Source organism: Coccinella septempunctata, chromosome 3 (assembly GCF_907165205.1).
Source record: "Coccinella septempunctata chromosome 3, icCocSept1.1, whole genome shotgun sequence".
Taxonomy (NCBI): domain Eukaryota; kingdom Metazoa; phylum Arthropoda; class Insecta; order Coleoptera; family Coccinellidae; genus Coccinella; species Coccinella septempunctata.
Window position 1 is genome coordinate 20,770,435 of NC_058191.1, and position 27,152 is coordinate 20,797,586.

At 37.5% G+C, this 27,152-nt stretch overlaps 2 protein-coding genes across 2 annotated transcripts in view; one reads left to right on the forward strand and one right to left on the reverse strand.

Annotated features, from left to right (window-relative positions):
- LOC123308972 (exportin-5) overlaps nt 1-27,152 on the reverse strand; it is a 56,239-nt gene that overhangs the window by 21,679 nt on the left and 7,408 nt on the right. Inside the window, exons 6-7 of the mRNA XM_044891797.1 lie at nt 3,874-4,256; nt 3,487-3,815 (exon numbers count right to left, since the gene is read on the reverse strand). Coding sequence (XP_044747732.1) covers nt 3,487-3,815; nt 3,874-4,256 — 712 coding nt within the window. The remainder of the gene's footprint in view (nt 1-3,486; nt 3,816-3,873; nt 4,257-27,152) is intronic.
- LOC123308973 lies at nt 9,268-10,064 on the forward strand. Its single transcript, XM_044891798.1, has 4 exons — nt 9,268-9,332; nt 9,429-9,509; nt 9,628-9,705; nt 9,822-10,064. The coding sequence occupies exons 1-4, from the start codon at nt 9,305-9,307 to the stop codon at nt 9,956-9,958; spliced, it is 324 nt and encodes a 107-aa protein (XP_044747733.1). The 5' UTR covers nt 9,268-9,304; the 3' UTR covers nt 9,959-10,064.

Here is a 27,152-nt window from a genome sequence, read left to right on the forward strand (position 1 = left end):
CTGGCCATAGTTTCGGCCTCATTTGACCTCGTCAGAGCAACATAACGTTACTCCGATGGAAAACTGTATAAAATCTTATTATTTCATTCAAGCTCTACTAACATAGCCGTTATCTCTTATTAATATGATTTCCTCCAGCATCATTTCTGCCGTGAAATCTAACGCGTCCTAACTCTCCTCAGTCCATCGACGATCGACGAAAACGGAACGAATTGATGTTCCTTTTATTCGATATCAGAATTCGCGACGGTGAAGGAATACACCCTAGCGCCATCTGGGAGGAAACGTGGTCCGACACATCCAACACAATTCCTACTCCTACTCTCAGAGTAAAGATCGCAGTATCCAGTTGCTCAAATTCCCAGATTGCAGGAACTGCATATTGCGGTACAGAAATAGATAGCGCGTGGAGTTAACGTGGAATTGTTTATTTACATTCGCGTTTCGTAAACGTCGAAAATCACTATTTTCTCGGACTCTTTTTGGGCTTTTACGAACTTTGTTGGACACTCCGAAGGCATTCTTCGCGATCTTCGAGATGCAGTGGTTCGCTCATAGATAGCGAATTACCAACCCTCTAAATCAGCTGTTTTTCCCCTTTACCTATCCCGCTCGATACTTACGAAATTAGTACATACCGAAGATTTAATCACTGATGTGGTGGAGTACCAAATTGTAGTGAAATAATGGACTGTATAATGTTTCATTTGTTTTTCGATATAACTGAAACTGTAAGAAATAAAGGCATCAAGAGGATAGAGGAATGCAGTTTTGGCCAATATCAATCATTTGAAAATCGAGGTGTCAACCATTTTTCCCTTGCTCTTACTAGTCGTTTCAAATCAAGGTTTCACCTCGAAATGAGATAATGAGATGGAAATCCGTATACACCTTACTTTTGGCGTTAACAATACACACTGTAATGCAAAGTAAACCGTAAATCTCTGTAACACCTTATTTTTTTATTATCAACAATGCAAAATTTGTATTATTAATTAATTAATACATTGTATTTAACAACATTTCACACATATATTTTATAATAATTTAATAATACTTTGAGTAATTAACTCTCAAGAGGAAGACATATTGTATATTTCAAATTTATACTTATTTATTCAAAGTGAGTTTTAAATAACAAAAAGTAGAAAAGTATTATTATTTGATTATTGTTGTTGAATACAAGGAACTAAAATAGGTAATAAAAATCTTCCACTGCCAATGATATTTCAATGATTTAATAACTCAATACAAGGTATTAGTCACAGAGATTCACGATTGACCTTGCTTCTGTTCTGTTTTTATTTCGAATGAGTGGTTGAAAATGTTTTCATATATGTAGGCGGGATTTCCAATCCTCAAGAATATTTTTATAAAAATGAGCAGCCCATAGGTATCCGCAATGGTGGGCTGCCGACACAACAGTCATTTTGCGCAAATTCATGCGTGAAACCTCTTGTTGTTACTGTTAGGTTAATCGCTGCCTAAGAAGGCGAATGCAAACGTGCATTGGAGTGGAATGAGGATTATTTCAATATTGACTTTCGGTTATCATATAATTCCTCATGAGTTTGGACATAGGGGAAATGAAGGATTAATTGTTTTCATTCCATTTTGACGTTTAGACGACATTAACCAGATCATAGCAAGAAGGGTAAGTTGACATTCATCCAATAAGTGAAATGAAAAATGTTTAATTCACAAGTGAAATAGAGGCTGTATTTGGGTTCGGCTTTTGGACGGTCCGAGAATTGTTCTAAAACTGCGCAAAACTGTTGCGCCCTAGTATAAAATCCTCTGCGCAGTTCTAGAACCATTCTCGGACTGTCCGAAAGCCGAACCCGAATACAGCTAAAGTAACATGAACATGAGTAGATAAATGTCATCTTGCTCTTGTAGCTATGGATAGAAAAATGCCCTAGCAACAATCAATCGATTGTTATGACATTTCATAGATAATTCTCTGGAAAGTATAATCATTTCAATCCTCATCAAAATGGAATTTTATATATATGTTATAAATATTTATTAATTCGAAGAAATAAACCTACTCCCCTTTTTCTCATGAATAAACATTCATTTAACTCACTTGTTGTAAAAATAACTATTATGAATAGAGTGAATGTTTTTCAAATATATTACTCTGAAAATTGGCGCTAAGAACATTTGAAAACCAACATTTTCATTCATGGAGGAAAGGATAATCAAGTGACAAAAAAAAATTAAATAAAAAATTCATATTTGGCAAATTCTTTTTGAGATAAAAAACAAGTATTTGCCTACGTACCTCGACTTGCAAAATTATTAAAGTAAATAAAACATAAAAAAATTAAATATCACATTCAGTGAGGTACAATATGAGTGTTAGAAATATTATTGACTTTGGGATTTCCACTAACTTGTTAACTCATTTGGAAAAATTATTCTACAAATAAATATTTAATGGTTCAACCGTTTAATGAATATCATTCTTTAAGGTATACACTTTCAATATTCAGAACTTATTGATTGAAGTTATAAAGTTGGAGGTTGTTAAATGGAACGAAATTGGATCAATCCCTTTAAAGCTATTTTTGTGAAAAAGCCCAGACAGCAGGATGTGCTTTTTCTTCATTCATTTTTATTATCAACATGAAAACGTATACATATGTAACTGCCGCAATAGAGTGAATGTCATATTTTTTTTTGCTCGATTTCAAATAGTATTATTTGATTTACAAGAGATAACGCTTACATCTGTGAGGCATGAATACAAAAATAAAAACTTATGCAAACGCATATTACCTGTTGACATGAATATCAATAACTGTTATGGTCTGAATCGAACCAGCCAATTAGCCATCGCCCGTAACCTGTCAGGGAGCAAGTCCCATTTGATCTCGTCAGAGCAATACAATTCCCACTCCGATGTCTCTAAATTAATTCTTAAGCCCGTTTGCAACAGCCGAGAATTCTCTGGAGAATTCTGTACAAAATTCTCGCAAGAAAAGGGCGGAGACTATTTAGTACGCAACTGAACAGAGAATTCTACCGAAAGTGCGTATGCAACGGTACATAATTCACGGTGCATGAAATCTCGAGTAAATTTTCTAGAGAATTCTCGGCTGTTGCAAACGGGCTTTAGTATTATTTGAAACAGAGATCAGAGCAAATATATATTCAGATAATGTTGATCCGAAAATTCAGAAGGAAAAAAAGTTTTTATGGAATTAGAGTGGCCTGTAAGTAGCTCTTCAACACAAAAATTTACGGAAATTGCGAATATTTTTTTTAGTTCAGTGAAATGATCCACATTCGAAATAAACAGTAGGTAAAGATTGACGTAGAATAGAAATAGTGATCAGATGAATTGATAGGTCATCCTGATTATTTGATAAAAAAGAAAAATAGAGTTTTGGTGATTGTCCGCACATTTACTGCCCAAAAATTCTTCTAAGCGAACCAAAATTTTCAAAAATTGATTAAAAATTTTAAATATTCACTTACCTGTTGGTGCCATTTGTCCAGTGGACATACTCAGAAAAACAAAAAGTGCCGAAATGCATGTCAGCAAAGTAGACAAAATCAAGGGATCAGCAGGTTGATATGAAAGACACAGTTGTAATAATTGTAGACCCGTGGCAATCGAAGGTCTTTCTTTGGCTTGTAGAACTCGACTAAGAATACTCTCTAGAAATGTAGACAAGGCCTCCCATTCTTGAAAGACTGGATCAGTTTGACTGAGATTGTTTGTTAAATTAGGAACTTGTAAACATTTGATAAGCCACTGCTCCACATAGTTGAATGTAACTAATGGAGCAACAACAGTAGCATGCCTGTAAAGGAACATTTGATTAATCAAAATAATTTTAAAACAAAGGATTAAGTGCTCACCTAAAACTATCTAGAAAATCAGCTCGACATCGATAAAAATGAGAAGAAAACTCTTCTTCGCTATCAAAATCGTATTTAGCATATGTAGCACTCGGACTCAGATCAGAATGGGTTATTTTGGCTGAAGGATAAATAAATTTTATTATTTTGGGTGCGGTACATTGCACCCACTGTGGTATGTAAGATAGAAATACTGGATCTCTTGAAATCTGGTCGTGTTTCAGCATACAGTTCCACAAAGGATTCGCTAGGTGGGCAAGTGTCAAACTTTGATGGCTGCTGAAAGCAAGAATGGCCTCCAGGAACATGTTGAAGTTAGGTGGTCTGGTCCATCCCTCTTTTCCCCAAAGACTGCAAATTTGTGTTGTAAGTCCTCCTAAAACCTAATATATACCATTATTTGCAGTACTGCCGAGTTCATCATCAAAGGATTTCTTCATAAAAATATTTAAAAAATATGCTATTTGATTATCGTATGTGCGCGGAAGGAAAAAAATGATTTTGGTAGAACTATCAACAAACAATAGGGGTTTTATGTAAGTCCAGGTGTGTTCCTCTAGTTTTTTCTATGGTTCACCACCCATTGTTGAAACACTCCCATATATATGTCTTTCCCAAACCCACAGAAAGGATCAGGTCAGGGATGCTATTTCTGTAAGTTCATAGGTTTTTTAATTTCCTTCAATACCACTGCGACCTTAAGGTCTATTGTGCCACCCATCAGAGTTGTTTGCACTAGCGCACCACCTACATCGCGCCCTCCAGCTCTAGAATTGTAATTGATTCCACTATCTAGGAGGGTTTCAAGGAGGTTTCGAGTGCTTAGATCTTAGATTATTCTTCTCATAGGATTGCAATGGCGAGAGATTCTGTTATTAGGTGTGATTGCCTCTTCCACAAGGAACTCGTCAGTTCCTGATAAATCCTTTCTCATCAGATGCTTCTTGATACGGCAATGCTCTGTGAAAAAGCCAGTGAGGTGGGTCACTTGTTATTTCTGAGATCCAGATACTCTTTGGATTTTACACTTTTTAAAGTGATTTATTCCTGTAAGATTCCGCCCGAGAATTTCTCTTTTGGCTTCCTCCTTCTCCAAAAACTGTATCTTACGTGCATTTTCGTATACCAAAGAAAGGTTCTGGAAAATTATCCATTAGAACACAACACTTCTTTTAATATCACCAATATCAACATTAGGAGAACCAGAATGGTGTTCCTAATTTTCAAATGGATCTAATGAATAAACAATTTTTATCTCATTTCAAATGAAAAGGCCCGTTTTTATTGTTTTTGATTATAACTTTAAAATAAAGATTAATGAGACTAAATCCCTACAAGTCAACTTCACACTACGAAAGGGCGAATGTCCTCCAGTACATATAAAACACACAGTAACACAGTAAAATACCTGGGTATTCACATGGATAAAAAACTAACTTGGAAAGAACACGAACACGAAGAAGAGGAAGCAAATGGACCTAAAGGTCAAGAAATTGCACTGGCTTATTGGTAGAAAATCACAATTAACTCTGGAGAATAAACTCCTCATCTATAAAGCCATCATCAAGCCAATTTGGACATATGGAATTGAGCTCTGGGGATGCACTAGTAAGTCAAACATGGCAATAATCCAACGAAGTCAGTCCAAAATTCTAAGAATGATAACAGATGCACCGTGGTATGTTACAAATCGAACTCTGCACGAAGTCCTGAAGGTACCATACGTCCAGGACGTGATCAAAGAAAAAAGCAAAAAACATCACACAAGGCTCGAAGGCCGCTGACTGAAGTGCAAAATAATCGGCGACTCAAACGTAAATGGCCAGCAGATCTGAAAGAAATTTGAGTTGGAACTGCCTCTGGACAGGACCTTATCACGACAATTGAAAGCATCTAGCTTTAAAGCCAGCAAATGAGTTCATAGAATGATTATTCTGGTTGCTTGTAATACATATTATAATAAAAAAAAACAACACTTGATACTATAGAAAATGTTCCATTTCTGACAAAGTGTGTAATATTCGAAATTCGAATAAGAATTTGAATAAGAAGAAAAAGAAAACATTTCGATTGTCAAAACGGCGTTGCCACAACCATTTATCAAGTCCAATTTTTTTTCGTTGCGAAAATACCGAAAGTGCTTGCCAAAAAGCAAGGAAAAATTCTGATAATTCCGGATATTTTGAAATCGAAGGTTTGTCAGACGGTATATTCGATGTAAGTAAATTAATATTATGTTTGATCTGAATCTGAACGACATATATTTCAGCTACATGTTTTCCACAATCAGGAAGATTGAGAGTGAGTGGGGAGGAAGACAAAAATTTCCTTATATTGGAAGACCCAATAGGTCGAGATGATGGAATTCGTGGTTAAGGCAATGGACGATTTGGGGGAGGTAATTGTTTCCTGCGTGTACTTGAGCAAAGCGTTTGGCTGTGTTGACCAAGAAAAGCTCTTTTACGAGTTGGATTATATCGGCATCGGAGGCATAGCACTAGAGTTTCTGAAATCAACAGGTTGTTGATCTGGATTGAAAAAAGTCAAAAATGAGGAGGATCACCTCGGGTGTACTTCAGGAGTCGGTATTGGGACCGATTTTGTTCTTGATCTACATCGACGCAGATAAAGAGATAGAGCGAAAGATAGAAAACTACTCCGAGAAAAATCCGAGAGATCCTTATTTGACGATGTTGAATGGTTTAGGACCAACTGCATGAAGGTAAACTGCGAGAAAACCCAACGGCTCCGTGTTGCTACATCCTCGAGTGCCTACTGTATGTCCACAAAGAACTCTGATGTGCACAATTATCGAACAAGACAAATGGATACATTTGTGACTCCGATACATAGATTGAAAAAGACAGATCACTGATGTCTTCAATGGAGTGAAAATGTATAATTCGCTTCCCGAGCCAATAACGTCTCTTAGTTTCCAGGCTTTTAAGTGTCGCGTAAAGGCTTTGCTAGTGGAGAACAATAAAGGTAACGAATTACGAACAGTTGCATAGCAGGATCGCTGGTGTTGACTCTATATTGGAGTCCACGAGCGATGTTGAGATCATGTGGAGAGCTACGTGAAGCTGGAAACCCCAAATGCGAATTTTAAAACCAAAATTTCAGGGTCGTTTGTCCATCGTAGGTCCATGTTTGTCCATCCTTTTTTTTTCATTTGTCCAGGCACAATGATATGGGAAAAGAACTTTTTTCGTTGCATTTTCTGAGCCGCACCCCGAAATTGCAAAAACGTATTTTGAATGGTACAGATCGTTTGTCCAAAGTAAGTCCACTTTTGTCCACCTGAATTTTTTCATTTGTCCATAGAAATCAATCTTTGGAAATTTCGGAAAGTATCAAGTTGGCACCCTTAAATGAAAATTTTTGACCCAAAATTTCAGGGTCGTTTGTCCATCATAGGTCCATGTTTATCCACCTTTTTTTTTATTTGTCCAGGCACCGTTTGAGAGATGGAAAACTAAGTTGTTTCAGTGCATTTTCTGAGCAGCTCACCCAAATTGCGAAAGTGTGTTTTTTATGGTGAAGATCGTTTGTCCATCGTGAGTCCACTTTTGTCCACCCATTTTTTTTGTTTGTCCTCCTACAGAGCCATAGAAATCAATCTTTGAAAATTTAGGAAAGTATCAAGTTGACACCCTTAAATGAAAATTTTTGACCCAAAATTTCAGGGTCGTTTGTCCATCATAGGTCCATGTTTATCCACCTTTTTTTCTTATTTGTCCAGGCACCGTTTGAGAGATGGAAAAATAAGTTGTTTCAGTGCATTTTCTGAGCAGCTCTTCCAAATTGCGAAAGTGTTTTTTTTATGGTGAAGATCGTTTGTCCAACGTGATTCCACTTTTGTCCGCCCAATTTTTTCGTTTGTCCTCCTACAGAGCCATAGAAATCAATCTTTGAAAATTTTGGAAAGTGTGAAGTTGGCACTCCCAAATGAAAATTTTTGAACCAGAATTTCAGAATCGTATGCCAATCATAGGTACATGTTTGTCCACCTTTTTTTTCATTCATTCATTCATTCATTTGACCGTTTAAGAGATATGGAAAAAGAGGTTGTTTCGGTGCATTTCCTGTGCAGCACCCCCAAATTGCAAAAAAGTATTTTTAATTGTATACACCGTTTGTCCAACAACCCGAAACAATAAAAATTGGCCATAGAGGTCACTAAAATAAGTTATTTTTTTAATTATCTCCTCTCCTGGGCTTCAAATTGTTATCGCATTCATTATAAAACTTGTAGAGCATAACATTTTCTACAAATTTTGTCCGGAGCAATTTTTTCTACGTTTGAAAGTTTTTGAGATATATGGCGATGAATGTACAGCATGGGCAAAATTCGTTGTCTACTGAAGGGATCTCGAGAACTATAGCAGCTAGAAGAAAACGGATGACACATTCTGTAGCTGTTTTTTCCTTACTATTCCAAATCTGAAAACAGATCCAGCCTAACGTTCATAGATTTTGAGTTATGAACGAAAATTGAGAAATTGTCATTTTCAATGAAGCTGAATAACTCGCTTATTTGAACTCGTATTCGAAATCCGTTGTTTCATTCTGCAGGCACTTTTTTATGAGGAATTCGAATATGGTATTAAGAAATTTTTCGATTCGGTCATTTTCGAGATACGAAAGGGATTTCTGATTTTTCAAATGTGAACTATAGTTGAAAGTTTTTTCATCTTGCCGCAATTTTTTTGCTGATTTCAAAAATGTATCATATGTTGCTATTCACATGAATATTACACGAGAAAAAAATTCAATACTTTTTCCTGCTTTTCGATTCCCTGTTGAATTATAAGTAGGCTGGGTTACCATAGCAACCAGAGACAACCGAGACGGTCAACTCCAGGCCAAAATTTGTCCGAAGTTAAGAATGATGCTGCATCTCTCTCTGTTCTGTGTGACTTGTATAAGTCTATCCTTTTTAACCATCTCCTCCAGTAATTTCCAGAGGGCGCTACCAACGCTTTTTGGATAATTTGAAATGTCTATGTACAGAATGATAAAGAAGAAGAAAAATTTATGGAAGAAGCGGAATGGCGCATGACTCTGTTTATCCTATCTCTAAGAATCATTTTGAATTTCCTTAGAGAACGCCTCGTGCAAGTGATTTAATTTAGATTTTAATTTTTATTATGGTCGAAAGAAAGTGTTTAATATGTGGGGCTTCTGAGTCAGAAGTCCAGAGATTATTTTGTTTTCCATACAACCCTGCAAGGTACGTAAAATTGTTTATTTAAACCTAAGATCATTTGAGTAAATGTATATTTTCTTTCACAGGAATGAGTTGTGGATGCAAACTCTGGGTTTTAAAGCATGTGCTGTAAGAAAGCATCACAGAATTTGCAACAACCATTTCAGTAGGGAAGCTTTCACCGATTCAAGTTTGCAGAAACTGAATAGAAATGCTATTCCCATGCCTTGGGTAATCTCTTCTTCTGCAGGTAATTAATTTTGTTTCTAAAATTACTAATTTCGTCCAACGTTGCATATTATCATATTCATATATTACAATGCTAACTCTTATTTCGATGTTTCAGCAAATACATTGGAAAGCATGCCTTCCCTTATTAATGTGGAACATGCTGGTACATCAGGTATATCCACATTCCCAGCGTCAGGTATTTTATTCATTCCTATAAATATCAATTTAGTTCATATGGTTGCATGTTATCTTTGATGCTATAATTAAATGTGTAAATCCCTAATCAAATACAATTCTTATTGTTTTTCAATTAGTTCTAGCTGATGAGGTAGAACCTAGCACTGATGAGGAACATGCTGCTGTATCAAGTACTTCCACATTCCCATCATCAGGTATTATATTCATTTCCATAAAATATTAATTTAGTTTATATGGTTCCATGTTTTCTACAATTCCATCAAATGTATGATTCTCTTATAAACTACAACTTCAATGATCTTTCAATTAGTTCCAGCTAATGAGGGAAAAGCTTCTGTAACTGAAGAGATACATGCAGGTACATCAATTTCATTATCAGGTATGGTTTTTGCTTTCAATGAAAATCTTAAAACTTTTATTCATTTTGTATGTAAGAATTGTCATTAGACAATTTCTGACTTATTATCATCACTGATCATTATTACATATCAAGTATTGAGGTGTGTCAGCAAACTTTTTCTATTATGAATAAATGTAAAAATCATTTGTCTATTTTCAGATCTCAATGATCCGACTCCCAGTACTCCGGCATTGCCACAGTCTCCAATGTGGAGGAGATCCCGTGAATTTAGAAATATCGACAATTTCCATCTTTCAAATTCGACACCAAGAAAGAAGAAATTGGTCGATATACTACGGAGAAAGGAGGATCAACTGCGGAAGGTGAAGGCATTGTGCAGAAAAAGGGGTGCTGCTGTCAGTGATATCCTTGACATTTCGAATGAAAGGGTTGTGAAAAATATTTTTAAGGATGTGCCATCACTGACAGCCAATTTGATGGTGTCTCAAATCAGAAACTATAAAGTGAAAAATGTGAAAGGAAGAAGATGGTCCCTGGAGGACAAAATATTGGCACTATCTCTCTTCAAGAGGAGTCCACGTTGCTACTGTAGGAAATGTAATAATTTCCTCGAAAATAAATTCACATGCCGAATTCCTACAACAAATTCGACGAGAAAATCAAAACGGAGAAACATAGGAAACCACTCCTCCTTCGTCGTACAATTTCATTGGTGCAGAGAAAATGTTCCGAAAATGGTATAAAAAGAACCCATATGGAAAGCAAGATTCAGTCACATTCACACTCAGCGATCGAAACAGACGACCACCAGCTAAGAAAATTACGCATATCGTTTCCGCATTCCAAGCCTGCACACAAAAGGTTTTTCTCAAAACCACTCCAGCTACTCGAAGACCTGCGGTCCCAACACATCTGGCAACAATTATCAGTGCGACACTTGACCTGCATCCCGAGCCTGCATTCCGGACGTCAACAGTGACCGCACATTAGGGCGAAACAAATTCGTTTTTGTTAAAACGACATTGCATATATTTTACTCTTCAGGGCAACCCTCATAAAAGTTGGGTTGAATAAAAACTGTGATATTCTGTGGGAATATTTTATTTCACTTCCCTTTTCCCTGAAAATATTAACGATAGTTCCAGCTCAACAGACTATTCAACCCACAAATTGGTGACCCCGACGTGATCGAAAAGAAGCCCCGAAGAAAAATGGAACTTGAAGCAGCCCAAGTCTCAAGAGTCGCCTTTCGGATGCCCGAGTCAACCAACATAGAGGCCATCATCGATAGGAAGCTGGAACAGATGTTCTTAGGACTGAACCTGGAAATAGCAACCCTGCGGGCAGAGCTGGCAACACACCACCGAGAACGACCCAAGAGAGATGGTAGCCGAAGCCGTTCCCACGACCGTCGAAGAAGCCAGAGTCGCAGACGATCGCCAACTGACGGAAAGTGCTGGTACCATACGAGATTTGGAGCCAGGTCCACGAAGTGCGTGCAGCCCTGCAACTACACCTCGGGAAACGAAGGGGGCCTTCACTAGAAGCGGCCAGTGATCCGAGCCCAACGACGCGCCGCTTGTTCATCACGGATCAGGACTCCAAGTTGCAGTTCCTGGTCGACACTGGAGCAGACCTGTGCGTCTTCCCACGCAGCGCAGTGACTGGCAGACGAGAGAAGTCCGACTACGTCCTTTCAGCAGCCAATGGGACACCCATCGCTACGTATGGTACAACCACCCTCACGCTGAACCTAGGACTACGCCGAGATTTCACATGGAGGTTCGTCATAGCCGACGTATCAAAGCCCATCATCGGCGTCGACTTCTTGAGTTTCTACAACCTGCTAGTGGACGTGAGGAACCGAAGACTTTTGGACGGAACCACCCAACTCACTACCCAAGGAGAAGTGGCTGAGTGCTCCATCCCAGAAGTCAAGACTGTCAACGGATCCTCCAGGTATCATGATCTACTAACGCATTTTCCAGAGATCACCAGACCTGCAGGAGCCCCAGGACGCATCAGGCACAACACGAGGCATCACATCAAGACGATGCCCGGACCACCAGTAGCTTCGAGACCACGACGTTTGGCACCAGATAAGTACAAGGCAGCCAAAAAGGAGTTCGAAGCCATGCTACGACTAGGAATCGCCCGTCCATCCAAGAGTCCATGGTCATCCCCACTGCATCTCGCACCAAAGAAGGGTTCTGAAGAATGGAGACCGTGTGGAGACTACCGTGCCCTAAACGCCCGGACTGTCCCCGATCAGTATCCCGTGAGACATATCCAGGACTACGCCCACATCCTCCAGGGGAAGAAAATTTTCTCAACCCTCGATCTAGTGAGGGCATACAACCAGATTCCCTTGGCCGAAGAAGATGTTCCCAAGACCGCCATCACGACGCCATTTGGATTGTTCGAGTTCCCAGTCATGACGTTTGGACTACGGAACTCAGCACAGACTTTCCAAAGATTCATCGATGAGGTTCTACAAGGACTGGACTTCTGCTTCAGTTACATTGATGACGTACTGATCGCCTCATCGTCGGAAGAAGAACACATGGAACATCTGCGGATCATCTTCGAGAGGTTCCGCAACTACTCCATCGTCCTCAACCCAGCCAAGTGTATCTTTGGAGAACCAGAAGTAAAGTTCCTTGGTTACCTCGTCTCTACCGATGGAACAAGACCACTGCCAGACAGAATCCAAGACATACTGGGGTACAGTAAACCAATAACCGCCAAAGACCTTCGAAGATTCCTGGGTATGATAAACTTCTATCTTCGTTTCATACCCCGAGCATCACAGACACTTGCACCTCTCCACGATCTGCTTGTGCCAAAACTGAAAGGAAAGGCGAAGATATCATGGACCCCAGAAGCCACTGCAGCCTTTGAAGAAGGGAAGAAGATGCTAGCTTCAGCCACCTTGCTTGCGCATCCCAAGGACGCCGCTCCTCTAGCCTTAGTAACCGACGCGTCAGACACTGCAGTAGGAGCTACTCTACAACAGTTGGTCAACAGCGAATGGCAACCACTGGCGTTCTTCTCCAAGAAACTGTCACCACCAGAGACTCGTTATGGAGCATACGACCGTGAACTGCTAGCCATCTACCTAGCCATCAAACACTTCAGACACATGGTAGAGGCCCGAATCTTTACCATTTTCACGGATCACAAGCCACTGACGTATGCCTTCAAGCAGAAGCCAGAGAAGTGCTCGCCCAGACAGTTCCGCCATCTAGATTATATATCGCAATTCTCCACCGACATACGCTACGTACCAGGATTGCAGAATGTCTTCGCTGATGCCCTTTCAAGAGTGGACGAAGTGACTCCCGTCTTGGACTATGCAGCATTGGCCACATCGCAAGAAGATGACGACGAACTGCAGAGATATCTTCAAGGTGACACAGGATTGCTGCTACGGAAGATGAAACCACATGGGTCAGAAATCGCTGTGTACTGTGATACATCCACACCTCAGGCACGTCCATTTCTCACCAAATCATTCCGCAGAGCAGCCTTCGATACCATTCACAGACTGGCACATCCCGGAGTGAATGCATCCATCAAAATGGTCAAACAACGTTTCGTATGGCCTTCAATCAACGCAGACTGCAGAAATTGGTCCCGCAGCTGTATAGAGTGTCAGCGAGCCAAAGTCACTCGCCACGTCAATGCTCCACTAGGTACTTTCATGCCACCAACACGTCGATTCGACCACGTGCACATGGACATCATCACCATGCCACACTCTGAGGGCTACCGATACTGCCTCACTTGCGTCGACCGATTCACTAGATGGCCAGAAGCCATCCCACTCCAAAACCAGGAGGCATCCACCATCGCCAGAGAATTTTACACAAAGTGGATAGCGAGGTTCGGTACTCCACTTCGGATCACCACTGATCAGGGAAGACAATTCGAGTCGAGCCTGTTCAACGAATTAAATAAGTTGACTGGCACGAATCACATCCGAACTACCGCCTATCACCCAGCAGCAAACGGCATGGTGGAGAGAATCCATCGACAACTTAAGGCAGCAATAAAATGCCACCAGAACGACCGATGGACCGAAACACTCCCAACCGTCCTCCTCGGAATGCGAGCAGCCTGGCGAGAAGACCTAAAAGCAACGGCAGCAGAACTGGTATATGGAGAGCCACTCAGATTGCCTGGAGAGTTCCTGGATTCCAGAAGTACGGATGGCAGCGAGAACACATCCGACTTCATAGTGAACCTGAGGCAACAAATGCGAGAAATAAGGCCCACTGACGGAAGCCACCACGTAGAGCGGACCAGCTTTATATTCAAGGACTTGGTAACTTCACCTTACGTGTTCGTCCGGCATGATGGCCCGAAGAAAGGCCTGCAAAACCCCTACGACGGACCATACGAAGTGTTGAGTCGAAGTCCAAAACACTTCATAATAAGAATGAACAACAAGGAAACGACAGTGACAATCGACAGGTTAAAACCAGCCTATGTCATCGCGGACGACGATATGGAGAACCAGCCAATGCAAGAACACCCTGTAGAACCCGATAGAGAAGATCAAACTCCAGCCCAGGAAAGAACAACTACTAGATCCGGCAGAAGAGTTCATTTTCCCAAGAGATTTCTACAATATGTTTCGTAACTTCGTCACTGGTGGGGGAGTGTGTAGGAAATGTAATAATTTCCTCGAAAATAAATTCACATGCCGAATTCCTACAACAAATTCGACGAGAAAATCAAAACGGAGAAACATAGGAAACCACTCCTCCTTCGTCGTACAATTTCATTGGTGCAGAGAAAATGTTCCGAAAATGGTATAAAAAGAACCCATATGGAAAGCAAGATTCAGTCACATTCACACTCAGCGATCGAAACAGACGACCACCAGCTAAGAAAATTACGCATATCGTTTCCGCATTCCAAGCCTGCACACAAAAGGTTTTTCTCAAAACCACTCCAGCTACTCGAAGACCTGCGGTCCCAACACATCTGGCAACAATTATCAGTGCGACACTTGATCTGCATCCCGAGCCTGCATTCCGGACGTCAACAGTGACCGCACATTAGGGCGAAACAAATTCGTTTTTGTTAAAACGACATTGCATATATTTTACTCTTCAGGGCAACCCTCATAAAAGTTGGGTTGAATAAAAACTGTGATATTCTGTGGGAATATTTTATTTCACTTCCCTTTTCCCTGAAAATATTAACGATAGTTCCAGCTCAACAGACTATTCAACCCACACTACAATCTCCTCCGAAAATTTGCATCCCTACCATGCAAAAATACTATTCTTAATTTGCTGAAGAAGGTTCCTTTCAAAGTTGGCATAAACCAAAATATTTTTGACCAAATTGATCAAAATCTTCCCCAAGGTAAAGAAAGATGCTGTGTCCTTCTTTTTGATGAGATGGACATTAAAGAAGCTGTCCAGTACGATAGTGGGGAAGATAAAATTCTTGGTTTTGAAGATTTTGGAGGATTCAACTTCAGTAAAAGGCTTGCCACCAAAGCATTGGTATTTATGCTGGTAGGGTTGGGCAAAAATTGGAAGCAACCAGTGGCATTTTTTTTCAGCCACAGGGGTTGTAATGCTGCAGAGTTGAAAGATTGTCTCTTAACAGTCCTCTCTGCAGCAAAGCACATGGCCAAAGTGGATGTTGTTGCTACAATCTGCGATATGGGTCCCAGCAATGTGAGGTGCGTGAAAGAACTTGGTGCTACCATGGAGACACCTTTTTTCTTCTTTGAAGAAAAAAAAGTTTTTTGCATGTTCGACCCACCACATCTGTTAAAATGCTCATATTCTCTGTTTCGTAAGCATAATGTCCAAATTCCGCTGAAAATTGGTGAAACCACAGTTACCAAAATAGCGAAATTTGAACATGTGGTTAAAGCGTACGAAATAGACAAATCCAAAAATATGGTGCTCAGAAGTCTTTGCAAAATCAAGGAGATTTACTTGAAACCCATATTGCAGTATGCAATGAAAGTGAATGTAGCTGCAAAAGTACTGAGTCGTACAGTTGCAGCTTACGTATTCACTTTGGTCAGTGGAGGTAATATATATTTCATCAACCTAACTTTTTGGAAGGAGGAACATGAGAAGGTGCAAAATTGGCAGTTCATGAGGTATACAAAAAATGGCAGAATCCGAAAATCTATGCCACCTTCCCAAACAGGTTGGCTCCAATCTATAAATGCGATTCAAATGATCTGGAAATACTTAAGGAACAATGGTTTCATTTCCCTGAGGACCAGATCTTTGAATCAAGATCCATTGGAGAACCTGTTTGGGCAAATAAGGTATGGTTGCGGATCCAATGACAATCCTACAGTGCAGCAATTCATTGGAACCCTGAAAACACAACTCCTCAATGGTTTGGTTAATCAAAGCTTTCAAGGGAGAAATTGTGAGGATGACGAAAATACACTTTTGTGCAATTTGAAATCATTCCTCAATATTTCCCTTGAGAGGGAGGAGATGGAAGTTGCAGAAGATGCTTCTTTGACCGATCAAATACCTCAGTTCCAGACGTCACCTGAGGAACTGTCGGCTAATATATCGAGAGAAGTTTCTTCTGGAAACCCTGGTGTTTTTTCGGTAGCATATGTGGCAGGAGCTATTCTGAAGGCCCTCAAAAAACACATATGCTGTGCCTTATGCGATAATATGATCAGTTCATCCAGTTCAGAACCTCAAAATTTATTCATAGCGAATAAAGAATGGTCGGATGAAAGATCAGTCCTAATGTACCCAAGTGAAAGGTACTTTGTTGCTGTAGGATGTGGATTTAACAGGTTGGAGGAATTTTTAGATAACTCCCAATCCCATCCTAAAGTAGCAGCAACCGCACTTGGGGTACTTAGATCTGACATAAATTTTGAGGATCTAGGATGTCCTGATCATAAAAATAGCATAAGGGACATCACGACTGCTGCAATATGCAGGATTGGCATTCCTTGGTGGTGCAAAAGGAAGTGCGAAGAAGTAAAGTCAGATGCCAAAAAAAAGGCCTATGAAAAAAAAAATTTAAAAATTGCGTCATTCCTGATTTAATTTATTTTTTTACTTCTCTTCGACCAGCTTTTGCATCATCACCCATTTCGATCGCCATTCTTGTCTACCTTTATGACCTTCATGGCTCTAATTTTCATGTTTTTCAAAAATTTCAAAGTTTAATGAATTTTATATGTTCTAATCTTCAATTTCTATGTACCAATTGTAATAAATTCTTGGATTCACCAGCTATATATATATATGTGTGTATGTCAATAAACATATTCTGCTGCAATATGTGGGATTGGCATTCCTTGGTGTTGCAAAAGGAAGTGCGAAGAAGTGAAGTCAGATGCAAAAAAAGGGCTTCATTCCTGATTTAATTTATTTTTTTACTTCTCTTCGACCAGCTTTTGCATCATCACCCATTTCGATCGCCATTCTTGTCTACCTTTATGACCTTCATGGCTCTAATTTTCATGGTTTTCAAAAATTTCAAAGTTTAATGAATTTTATATGTTCTAATCTTCAATTTTTATGCACCAATTGTAATAAATTCTTGGATTTACTAGTTGTATATGTATGTACCAATATGTGTGTGTATGCCAATAAACATATTCTTGTGAATACAGAGTTTTGTTATTCCTAAAAATGTCAAAAATGATTAACTTTGCACATGAAGAAAAACTTTCATTTTTGTTATTCAAGATATTTTCGTCGATATTATATGTGTCTTGAATATCAAAAATGAGAGCTTTTTCCTCATGTTCGCAAAAATCGAAATATTTAACTGCGATATGGACTAATGGAGATTCAAATTTCCCGCCATTTCTTCCGCCGCCTATTCCAGCGCCACCTATATATTCCCAAAGCCAATGTTAGAAAGAGATGGAAGATAAAATCGGACATAGATTTAGTTCCTAGTTGACCGTCTCGGTTGTCTCTGATAGCAACCGTTGAATATCTCTTCATAAACTTTTTAGGGTTTTCACTCCCAATCTCTGAAACAAACTCAATTAAAAATGAAATCAACGATTTGCTCCTGCGTAAATTCTTGCACTAATTTGTCAGGAGCAAATTAACTAGAAAAAATTGTTGCCTGACAATAACTCAAAATAAAAAACGTTGAAATTATAATTCTTTGTGACGTTTCGGAGTCTATATCAGACTCCTTCATCAGACGAAAAAATCTACTTTTTAAAAAACTTCTGAATTGTCGCTTTTTGTCTGACATTAATTGTCAACACACAGAAACAGAGACTGCACAGAAACGTTGATTCATTTAATTTTGAAATTACCGGATGACAGTTCCTTCCTTAGTACATTGATCCAAATATGATCTATTCCTACCGAACAATTTGCCAAATTATTATCCTGATCTAATAGAATACACGCAGACTCTTTAATTTTTCGTTTAAAATGGTCTGGTTCTGTCATTAGAATTTTAGTGTTGTCCCAATCCATCATGTGGTCTCCCGTATTAGAACAAATGTGATCTGCGATTTGTGATCGATTAATTTCTCTATTTTTAATATTATTTTTATGTTCGCGTTTTCTTATTTCTAGAGGTCTGGACGTTTCACCTGTATAAGTTTTACCACAAATACAGGGTATGTTGTGAATACAATTTTTTGATTTTTGTTTTTCGTTCAAAGGTTTAGTTTTTGTTAATATAGATCTTAAATCATTTTGCGTTTTAAAAACAGTTCGTATGTTGAACTTCGAACCGATTCTTCTTATTTTTTCTGAAAGGCCATTAACATAAGGAATTACATTCAACAAATTTGGTTGTTCTTGACGGTTTGTTGGTTGTTCCTGATCATTATTACGATTTTGGTTAGTCATTTTTCTCTCTAAATTTAATATTGTTTTTTCAATAAAATTTTTTGGGTATTGATTATCCCTAAGAAAATGTTTAATGAAGTCAACTTCATTATTTCTAATTTCGGGTGTAGATGAAATTAAATTAGCTCTATCATAAAGTGTTTTAATGATACCTCTTTTGACACTTACTTGGTGATTGGAATAAAAATTTAAATATCTATTAGTATGTGTCTTTTTTCGGTATACGCTCGTTTCAAGGAAGGAACTGTCATCCGGTAATTTCAAAATTAAATGAATCAACGTTTCTGTGCAGTCTCTGTTTCTGTGTGTTGACAATTAATGTCAGACAAAAAGCGACAACTCAGAAGTTTTTTAAAAAGTAGATTTTTTCGTCTGATGAAGGAGTCTGATATAGACTCCGAAACGTCACAAAGAATTATAATTTCAACGTTTTTTATTTTGAGTTATTGTCAGGCAACAATTTTTTCTAGTTAATTTGCTCCTGACAAATTAGTGCGAGAATTTACGCAGGAGCAAATCGTTGATTTCATTTTTAATTGAGTTTGTTTCAGAGATTGGGAGTGAAAACCCTAAAAAGTTTATGAAGAGATGCAAAATCCTCCCAAAATAAATTTCAATCGATATCTGAACCGTTGAATATGCATTATATTTTGTGAACCTGAGCCTCTATGATTTAAATCACGGATTGCTGAATAAATATTTCGATGATTAATTTGCCATCGTTTGTTCTCGCGATGTTTGGCATGCTTATCTTACGATGGTTCACAATTCGAACACTACCGTTGACAGAAGTATCTATTTTTCATCATCTTACTTGTGTAAAAATTATAATTATAGATAGCCATCGTATTTTATTTATAATATTACTAACTCTTATAGTTTCCTTCATAAATTGAAAAACGATAATTGAATAAATTTTCTTCTTTAATAATCAGACGAAAGACTTTTACTCTCTTTAAAAGGATATCGATCTCGATATCGATATATAAAAGAAATAATTATTCGCCAGTAGGTGATTCCTATCGCAAAAGGTTGAGTTCACATAGGATTATGTGAAGTTTACGAACCATAATGCATTTTCAATCGTCGCTATGGTTACGCCAGCCTACCGAAAATTCAACAGTGAATCGAAAAGCAGGAAAAAGTATTGAATTTTGTTACATTATATTCATGTGAATAGCGACATATGATACATTTTTGAAATCAGCAAAAAAACTTTCAACTATAGTTTACATTAGAAAAATCAGAAATCCTTGTCGTATCTCGAAAATGACGGGATCAAAAAATTTATTGATATCATATTCGAATTCCTCATAAAAAAAGTGCCTGTAGAATGTAACAACGGATTTCGAATACGAGTTCAAATAAGCGAGTTATTCAGCTTCATTGAAAATGACAATTTCTCAATTTTCGTTCATAACTCAAAATCTATGAACGTTAGGCTGGATATGTTTTCAGTTTTGGATTAGTCAAGAAAAAAGAGCTCGAGAATGTGCAGTCCGTTTTCTTCTAGCTGCTATAGTTCTCGAGATCCCCTCAGTAGACAACGAATTTTGTGGTGATACCTGAACTACAACTTTTTAACCAAACAAGATAGACATTCATGTCGTATTTTTTCGAGAAACTAATAATGCCATTAACTGCATTCCTCTATCTTCTTTTGTTTTCGAGTTATAGGCCAAATTGAAATTTGGGCGATTTCAACTTTGATCATCATCCTGTTTGAGCTAGGATGTTGAAATGAAAACATTATACAGACACTTTTCTGATAGCAATCCAGTGGCGTACTATGATTTTTTCCAACAGGTATATTTGCTGAGCTACAACATAAAGTTGTGTTTTTTCTCATGGAAACAGTCGTTTGAAATGACCTAGAAAGAATCTCCATTTTTTTCCGTTTCAGAAATATATCATACATCATACATCGCCCTCAGATGCGTTCAGATATGATGAAAAACATAGTTTATATGTGAATTTTAAATGATTCGAGTATTAAGTAGGCTGAATCACAATAATATTTCTCTACGCATGGTTTGATTATTATTTAGCTTTTGAATACTTGATTCAATCCTCCAGGCGATCTCGGTTTAGAACAACTGTCATTTATTAGAATTCGAAGTCATTATTGGCGGCATTGTGGTAATATTCGAAAATTACGAGATTTGTGATTTCTTGAAAAATAAATCTATAATTCAGCTTCCATAATACTCTTCATTTTAAATTTTACATGAATACAAACTGTATTTTTCATAATATCTGAACGAATCTGAGGGCGATGTAGATGTATGATATTTCTGAAACGGAAAAAAAATGGCGATTCTTTCTAGGTAATTTTAAACGACTGTTTTCATGAGAAAAAACACAACTTCATGTTGTAGCTCAGCAAATATACCTGTAGGAAAAAAATCATAATGCGCCACTGGATTGCTAACCAAAAAGTGTCTGTATAATGTTTTCTTTTCAACATCCTAGCTCAAACAGGAACGGAGATAATGATCAAAGTTGAAATCGCCCATATTTCAATTTTGGCCTATAACTCGAAAACAAAAGAAGATAGAGGAATGCAATTGATGGCATTATTAGTTTCTCGAAAAAATACGACATGAATGGTACATTCATTTTCCTCTATCTCGTTGGGTTAAAAAGTTGTAGTTCAGGTATCACCAATTTTGCCCACCCTGTACATTAGACTGGGTAGAACTACCTTGACCTTTCCCATGTGTGGCTAAGCTCCTCGCCCTTATCACCCTCTCGAAAACCGTTTAGGGAATGAAAAATTGCTTCAGACAAAAGTTGTACAGTTATACAGGGTCTTTCACGAGGAACCTCACCCATATTTATACGGGAAACTACTGAACGTATTTTCATGAAATTCAGCACTTATAAGTATTTCACGATGCTGATGAAATCTAAAATATTTTCAAGGCATGAGCACCTCCGGTTTTTCCGGAAATGACGTCAACTTCCGTTTTTCAAATTAGAACACCATTTTTTTATTGCAGAAATAGATTCCTTAGAAAATTTCAAGTTATTTTGATGTAACATTTTTCAGTTTTGGTTGGAAAATTCTCTCTGAGCGGGAAAATTCGAAAAAAAAATCGAAAATAGAGCTCCGCTGAAACAAGAATAACTTCGAGGTTTTTGGATGGAAAATTTTCATTTTTGGGATTTTCAAGATGTAAGATTGATGTATCCACTTTAAAAATCGAAATCGCGATTCATGATACAGGGGGTGAAAAAATCGCTTTCAAAGTTAGGGATGACAAAATCGTGAAAAATCAATTTTTTCAAAATAGAACCCCATTTTTTTATGGCAGATATTGAATCTACGTTAAAAAATAATGTGAGTGTATGCATCACACCCTTGCCCTAAAGTGGATATTTTCTGAGTTTTTCACAAAAAACTGTTTTTCGTCTTGAATTTTCAGCTATTTCTTTTCCCTTCACGCCAAGAAGATGAAATTTTCAGGAACTGTTACTTAAACCATGTTTTAGATTTTACTACCCTAATATGCAAGAGAAAAAAGTTACAGGTTGTTCCTAAATAGATGGCGAATTTTGATTCGAATGTGTATCGGAAACCTCTTTATTTCAACTAATCGGCCATCAGTTTTCTCTCCAGTGATAAATAAATAATTCCTTATGAACCATATGCAAAAACTTACCATGTTTTACATTCTTTTTTTTTAATGATAGATATCATTAATTACATCTGCCAAATTCCTCTTTATTCAGTAGCATTTTGTGTTTACTATTAATTTGGTGATAATTCGTATTAAGTTATAAAATCGATCACTATGCCTAATTTTACCAATGAAGATTATTTAAATCTCATTCTACTTCATGGAGAATGTAATAAAGTTGTAGATAGAACGATTCGACTGTTCATTGAGAGGTTTCCTGACCGATCCAGACCAACGAGAGATACCATGAACAGAACCATGACAAACTTGAGAAATGTCGGATCTTTCGTTAAGAAAACTATACACAGAGAAAAAAGTGTAGTAGAAGATGAGAACAACGAAATTACAGTTCTTGCATATTTTCGTGAAATCCTCAAAATTCTCTCAAAGATGCCGAGATTGATCTGGGATTATCTCAATCGAGTGTTTGGAGAATATTAAAAAAACATAAAATGCACCCATATAAATTCAATAGAGTACAGCATTTGAAGGAAACTGATTTCGTCAGTAGAACAGAGTTTTGCGAAGCTATGATGATTCGATTTCAAAAGAATGAAAACTTTTTGGACTGTATAATTTGGACAGATGAATCTAAATTCACAAAGAATGGTTCTTTCAATAGGCATAACAGTCATTATTGGGATGAAGAGAACAACCACCACTTCAGACAATGGAACTTTCAAGAGACCTGGAGTTTCGATGTTTTTTTCGCCATCAAAAATAATGCAATTCTCGATGTTCACATTTATGATGGGACTTTAACTGGTAAGATAGAACATTACACATGTTTGCATTATTCCAAGAATGTTCTCCCTTAGGAGATAGATATTCTGACATATTGACTCAAATAATTGAGCCGCTAGTACAGAACCATAATGACTTATGGTATCAACAAGATGGCGCGGCTCCACACAATTCACTCAATGTGTCAAATATCCTCTACAGGCTATTTGAAGATCGATGGTTGGCGAACAATGGTCCACATCTTTGGCCACCACGTTCTCCCGATTCAACTCCTTTAGAATATTATGTTTGGGGTAGGATAAAAAATATTGTCTACTCAACTCCCCTGACTGATAAAGAGGACTGCATAGAACGAGTCAGAAATGCGTTCAGGTTTGTTTAGATTTTTATATTCATAGTTTTGAAACTCGATTTGGTTTTTAAACACTTTTGCAGATCTCTTCCTCTAGATGAAATAAGAAGAGCAACGCACGAAGCATTCCTGAGACGTATAAATAAAAGTCTAGAAATTAACGGTCAAAACTTTGAGCATCTTCTCTAGTTATAACTGCGAGAGTTTGCCATGGTTCTCCTAATAGTAACTTGAAGTCGGTTTCAAGAAGGGGTGAAAAATCTACAGCATGGTTCAAATAACAGTTCCTGAAAATTTCATCTTCTTGGCGTGAAGGGAAAAGAAATAGCTGAAAATTCAAGACGAAAAACAGTTTTTTGTGAAAAACTCAGAAAATATCCATTTTAGGGCAAGGGTGTGATGCATACACTCACATTATTTTTGAACGTAGATTCAATATCTGCCATAAAAAAATGGGGTTCTATTTTGAAAAAATTGATTTTTCACGATTTTGTCATCCCTAACTTTGAAAGCGATTTTTTCACCCCCTGTATCATGAATCGCGACTTCGATTTTCAAAGTGGATACATCAATCTTACATCTTGAAAAATCCCAAAAATGAAAATTTTCCATCCAAAAACCTCGAAGTTATTCTTGTTTCAGCGGAGCTCTATTTTCGATTTTTTTTCGAATTTTCCCGCTCAGAGAGAATTTTCCAACCAAAACTGAAAAATGTTACATCAAAATAACTTGAAATTTTCTAAGGAATCTATTTCTGCAATAAAAAAATGGTGTTCTAATTTGAAAAACGGAAGTTGACGTCATTTCCGGAAAAACCGGAGGTGCTCATGCCTTGAAAATATTTTAGATTTCATCAGCATCGTGAAATACTTATAAGTGCTGAATTTCATGAAAATACGTTCAGTAGTTTCCCGTATAAATATGGGTGAGGTTCCTCGTGAAAGACCCTGTATGTCTACAACTTTCATAATGAATACAGAAACGATTAGAGGTACAGGAAGGATATATTTGAAAAAAAAAATGAAAATTCGGAAACACGAAATACATTTAATCTTACTTATTTTTTCCGCTCTCTGAAAATTTGTGAATGAAATTTCTAAATTTTTATACAGGGTCGAAACCTACTTATTAATTCTTTTACAGCCGGACCTGGAATGAGACTTTTTTTAACGTATATCGATAGCACTCCTGATCAAGAACATACGAATTAAATACAACAAAAATGTATAGAGTGGTTCATAATTGAATAAATAATAATAAATAATTGAAAAAATGACGAAAATTAGTAAATCAGCCTGTATTTTAGTTACAGAGAATAGTAGAACCATAAAATAAAGGTTATTTAGAAGCACATCGGTGTCCTTCATCTACCCTGATTGTATGCGTATTTCCCAATGAATCAGCATGTATAATAGAAGTGGCAAGCCTGAAATGGCACAAGTTATTATGGGGATAGACGTAGGGCGAGTTCCGATATTGCTGGAGTTACTGGGCGCATTCGAATAGCAATAGAACCCGAACGACCAGGCCAATTCGCGAATCCAATAATTACCGTTGAGGGCGCTGCGAAATGTAAACAAACTTTGACGTTTGTAAGTACTCTTTTCGAGATTTGTACGGCCTAACAGAGTTATCGGTAGTGAATTGATTGATTTAGTTTCGTAAAGAAAGATCAACATTCTTTGGAAATACTTCAGTTGAAAGGGATGAATTGTGGAATAAAATCGAGCGATGATTTTGGTGATCCACTGTACCTAGACACAAATTCATATTATTTCACAGATTCTTTCTTGGAGTAAACCTAGTTAACCCTGCGTTAGTCGCGCCCTCTTTTAGATCGTATTCACTCGCGTGGTCTACAAGTGTAGACCATATTATTTATTTTAACTTTAAATATTACGTTGATATATTTCAAAGATTATCTATGATGATATCGTTTATTTGACCACTTGTTATTCATATAATTGAAACTTTGTGATAAAATAATGCTTCTCTTTGAGAGGAAATCGAGAAAACTTCAATGTCTCAGATTTCAACATTTTTTCGTTCGAATAGGTATGGTCTACAATCGTAGACCACGCGAGTAATGTAGGGTTAATAATGTTGAGGTAGCATATATTGAGTTTGTGAAGGAGGTAGAAACTAAAAATCTTGATAAGTAAAGCGTTTATGTGAAAGTTTTAAAGTCTCTATTTAAAATTTTTGACTTTCATGTTATGATATAGGTATTCCTCATACTGAAATCTCAAGAGACATAAATATGATTCAGCTCATGAAACAAATTGAGAAATTGTTTTTCTAAATCGTCAATAGAATTTAGCAGAAAACTCTCGCAAAGAAAAATCGTCTAACCTTACGCCTGCCAGTTGAAAGCACTGGTATAAATACATTTTCCAATATTTTTTCGGAATTAATACTTCTATTCAGAAACCCAGACAATAATCCCAATATAACTTCTGCAAATAATAATTATAATACTTTGTTGGACAACGTGAGATAAGAGAAAACATAAGAAACAAAACTTGTTTTGACTTTGCAGTACTGACAAAGTAGTTTCGTAATTCAGTCGGCAGAGATTTTTGGATTCACCAATAATCATCGTCACTGGGAATACTGGCAGTACTGTTCCGGAATATCGAAACTACCCGAAGGCGTCTCTCGAGGTTCTGAAGTCTTGCAATGCCAAGTACGGGTGTGAAGGCAGCAACAGTTTCCCGTAATGGTTTTTACAATTTCGCTTATACTTTTTATATATGATGTGAAAATACTCGTTGCTCGAAGTTTTTTCGATAAAAATGGGTTACTCCGAACATGCTGAACGCAGTCTATAAGGTTAAATAATTTGTGCATCGAAAACTACCCCCCCACTAACCCTCCGAAACTGAACTATTTTGTAACAGTAAAAAAAGCATGGAAATGAATCGATTCGAACAAACTGAACACGGTCTATAGGGTGAAATATTCTGTGATCAAAAACTAACATCTATACTCCATTCACTTTCATTTTGGCACTCGGTTGGCCATGGGAATTTGACATATTCCACTCTGTATAGTACGAAGATGTGGGGTAATGACGCTTGTTAAAATATTTTTGGATTTTAAATCAGCGCTATGCTGTCCGTTCTACGTAAAAGTGTCAATAATTACATATTTTATCATAATGTCGAATCACTTCTGAAAATATGAGGTCGACAATATGTGACGAACGTAATTGACGTTTATACAAAGACTACGTTCGGCCAGTAAACACCGGTACAGAGCGAGTAGAACTAGAGGTTTATCACAGATCAGCTAGGGCTAATGGAGCCTGTACAAATTGACAATTTTTGAATGAACGAATGACAAATGTCACCCACAAAAATCATGGGAAAAATTTGAATTTGAATGCAGTTTGTTCGAAAATGTATATGAATAGATAATTCTTAGTGTGGATTAGACGGCAATTCTACAGTTTTATGAATAGTTTGTTTATAAGTTGTTTTTTTATGCTTTGTCTCGTTTCATAACCCTACTTCTACACAAACTCCTTTCGCGCCCCACCTTGGGAGCTGGGGCTCATAGAGTTGATTCCGAAAACTCTACTCCGTCTAGAACGAACGACAACTATTGACACTTTTTGTTCCGAAACTGCGTGCCCGAACGACTCGGAACA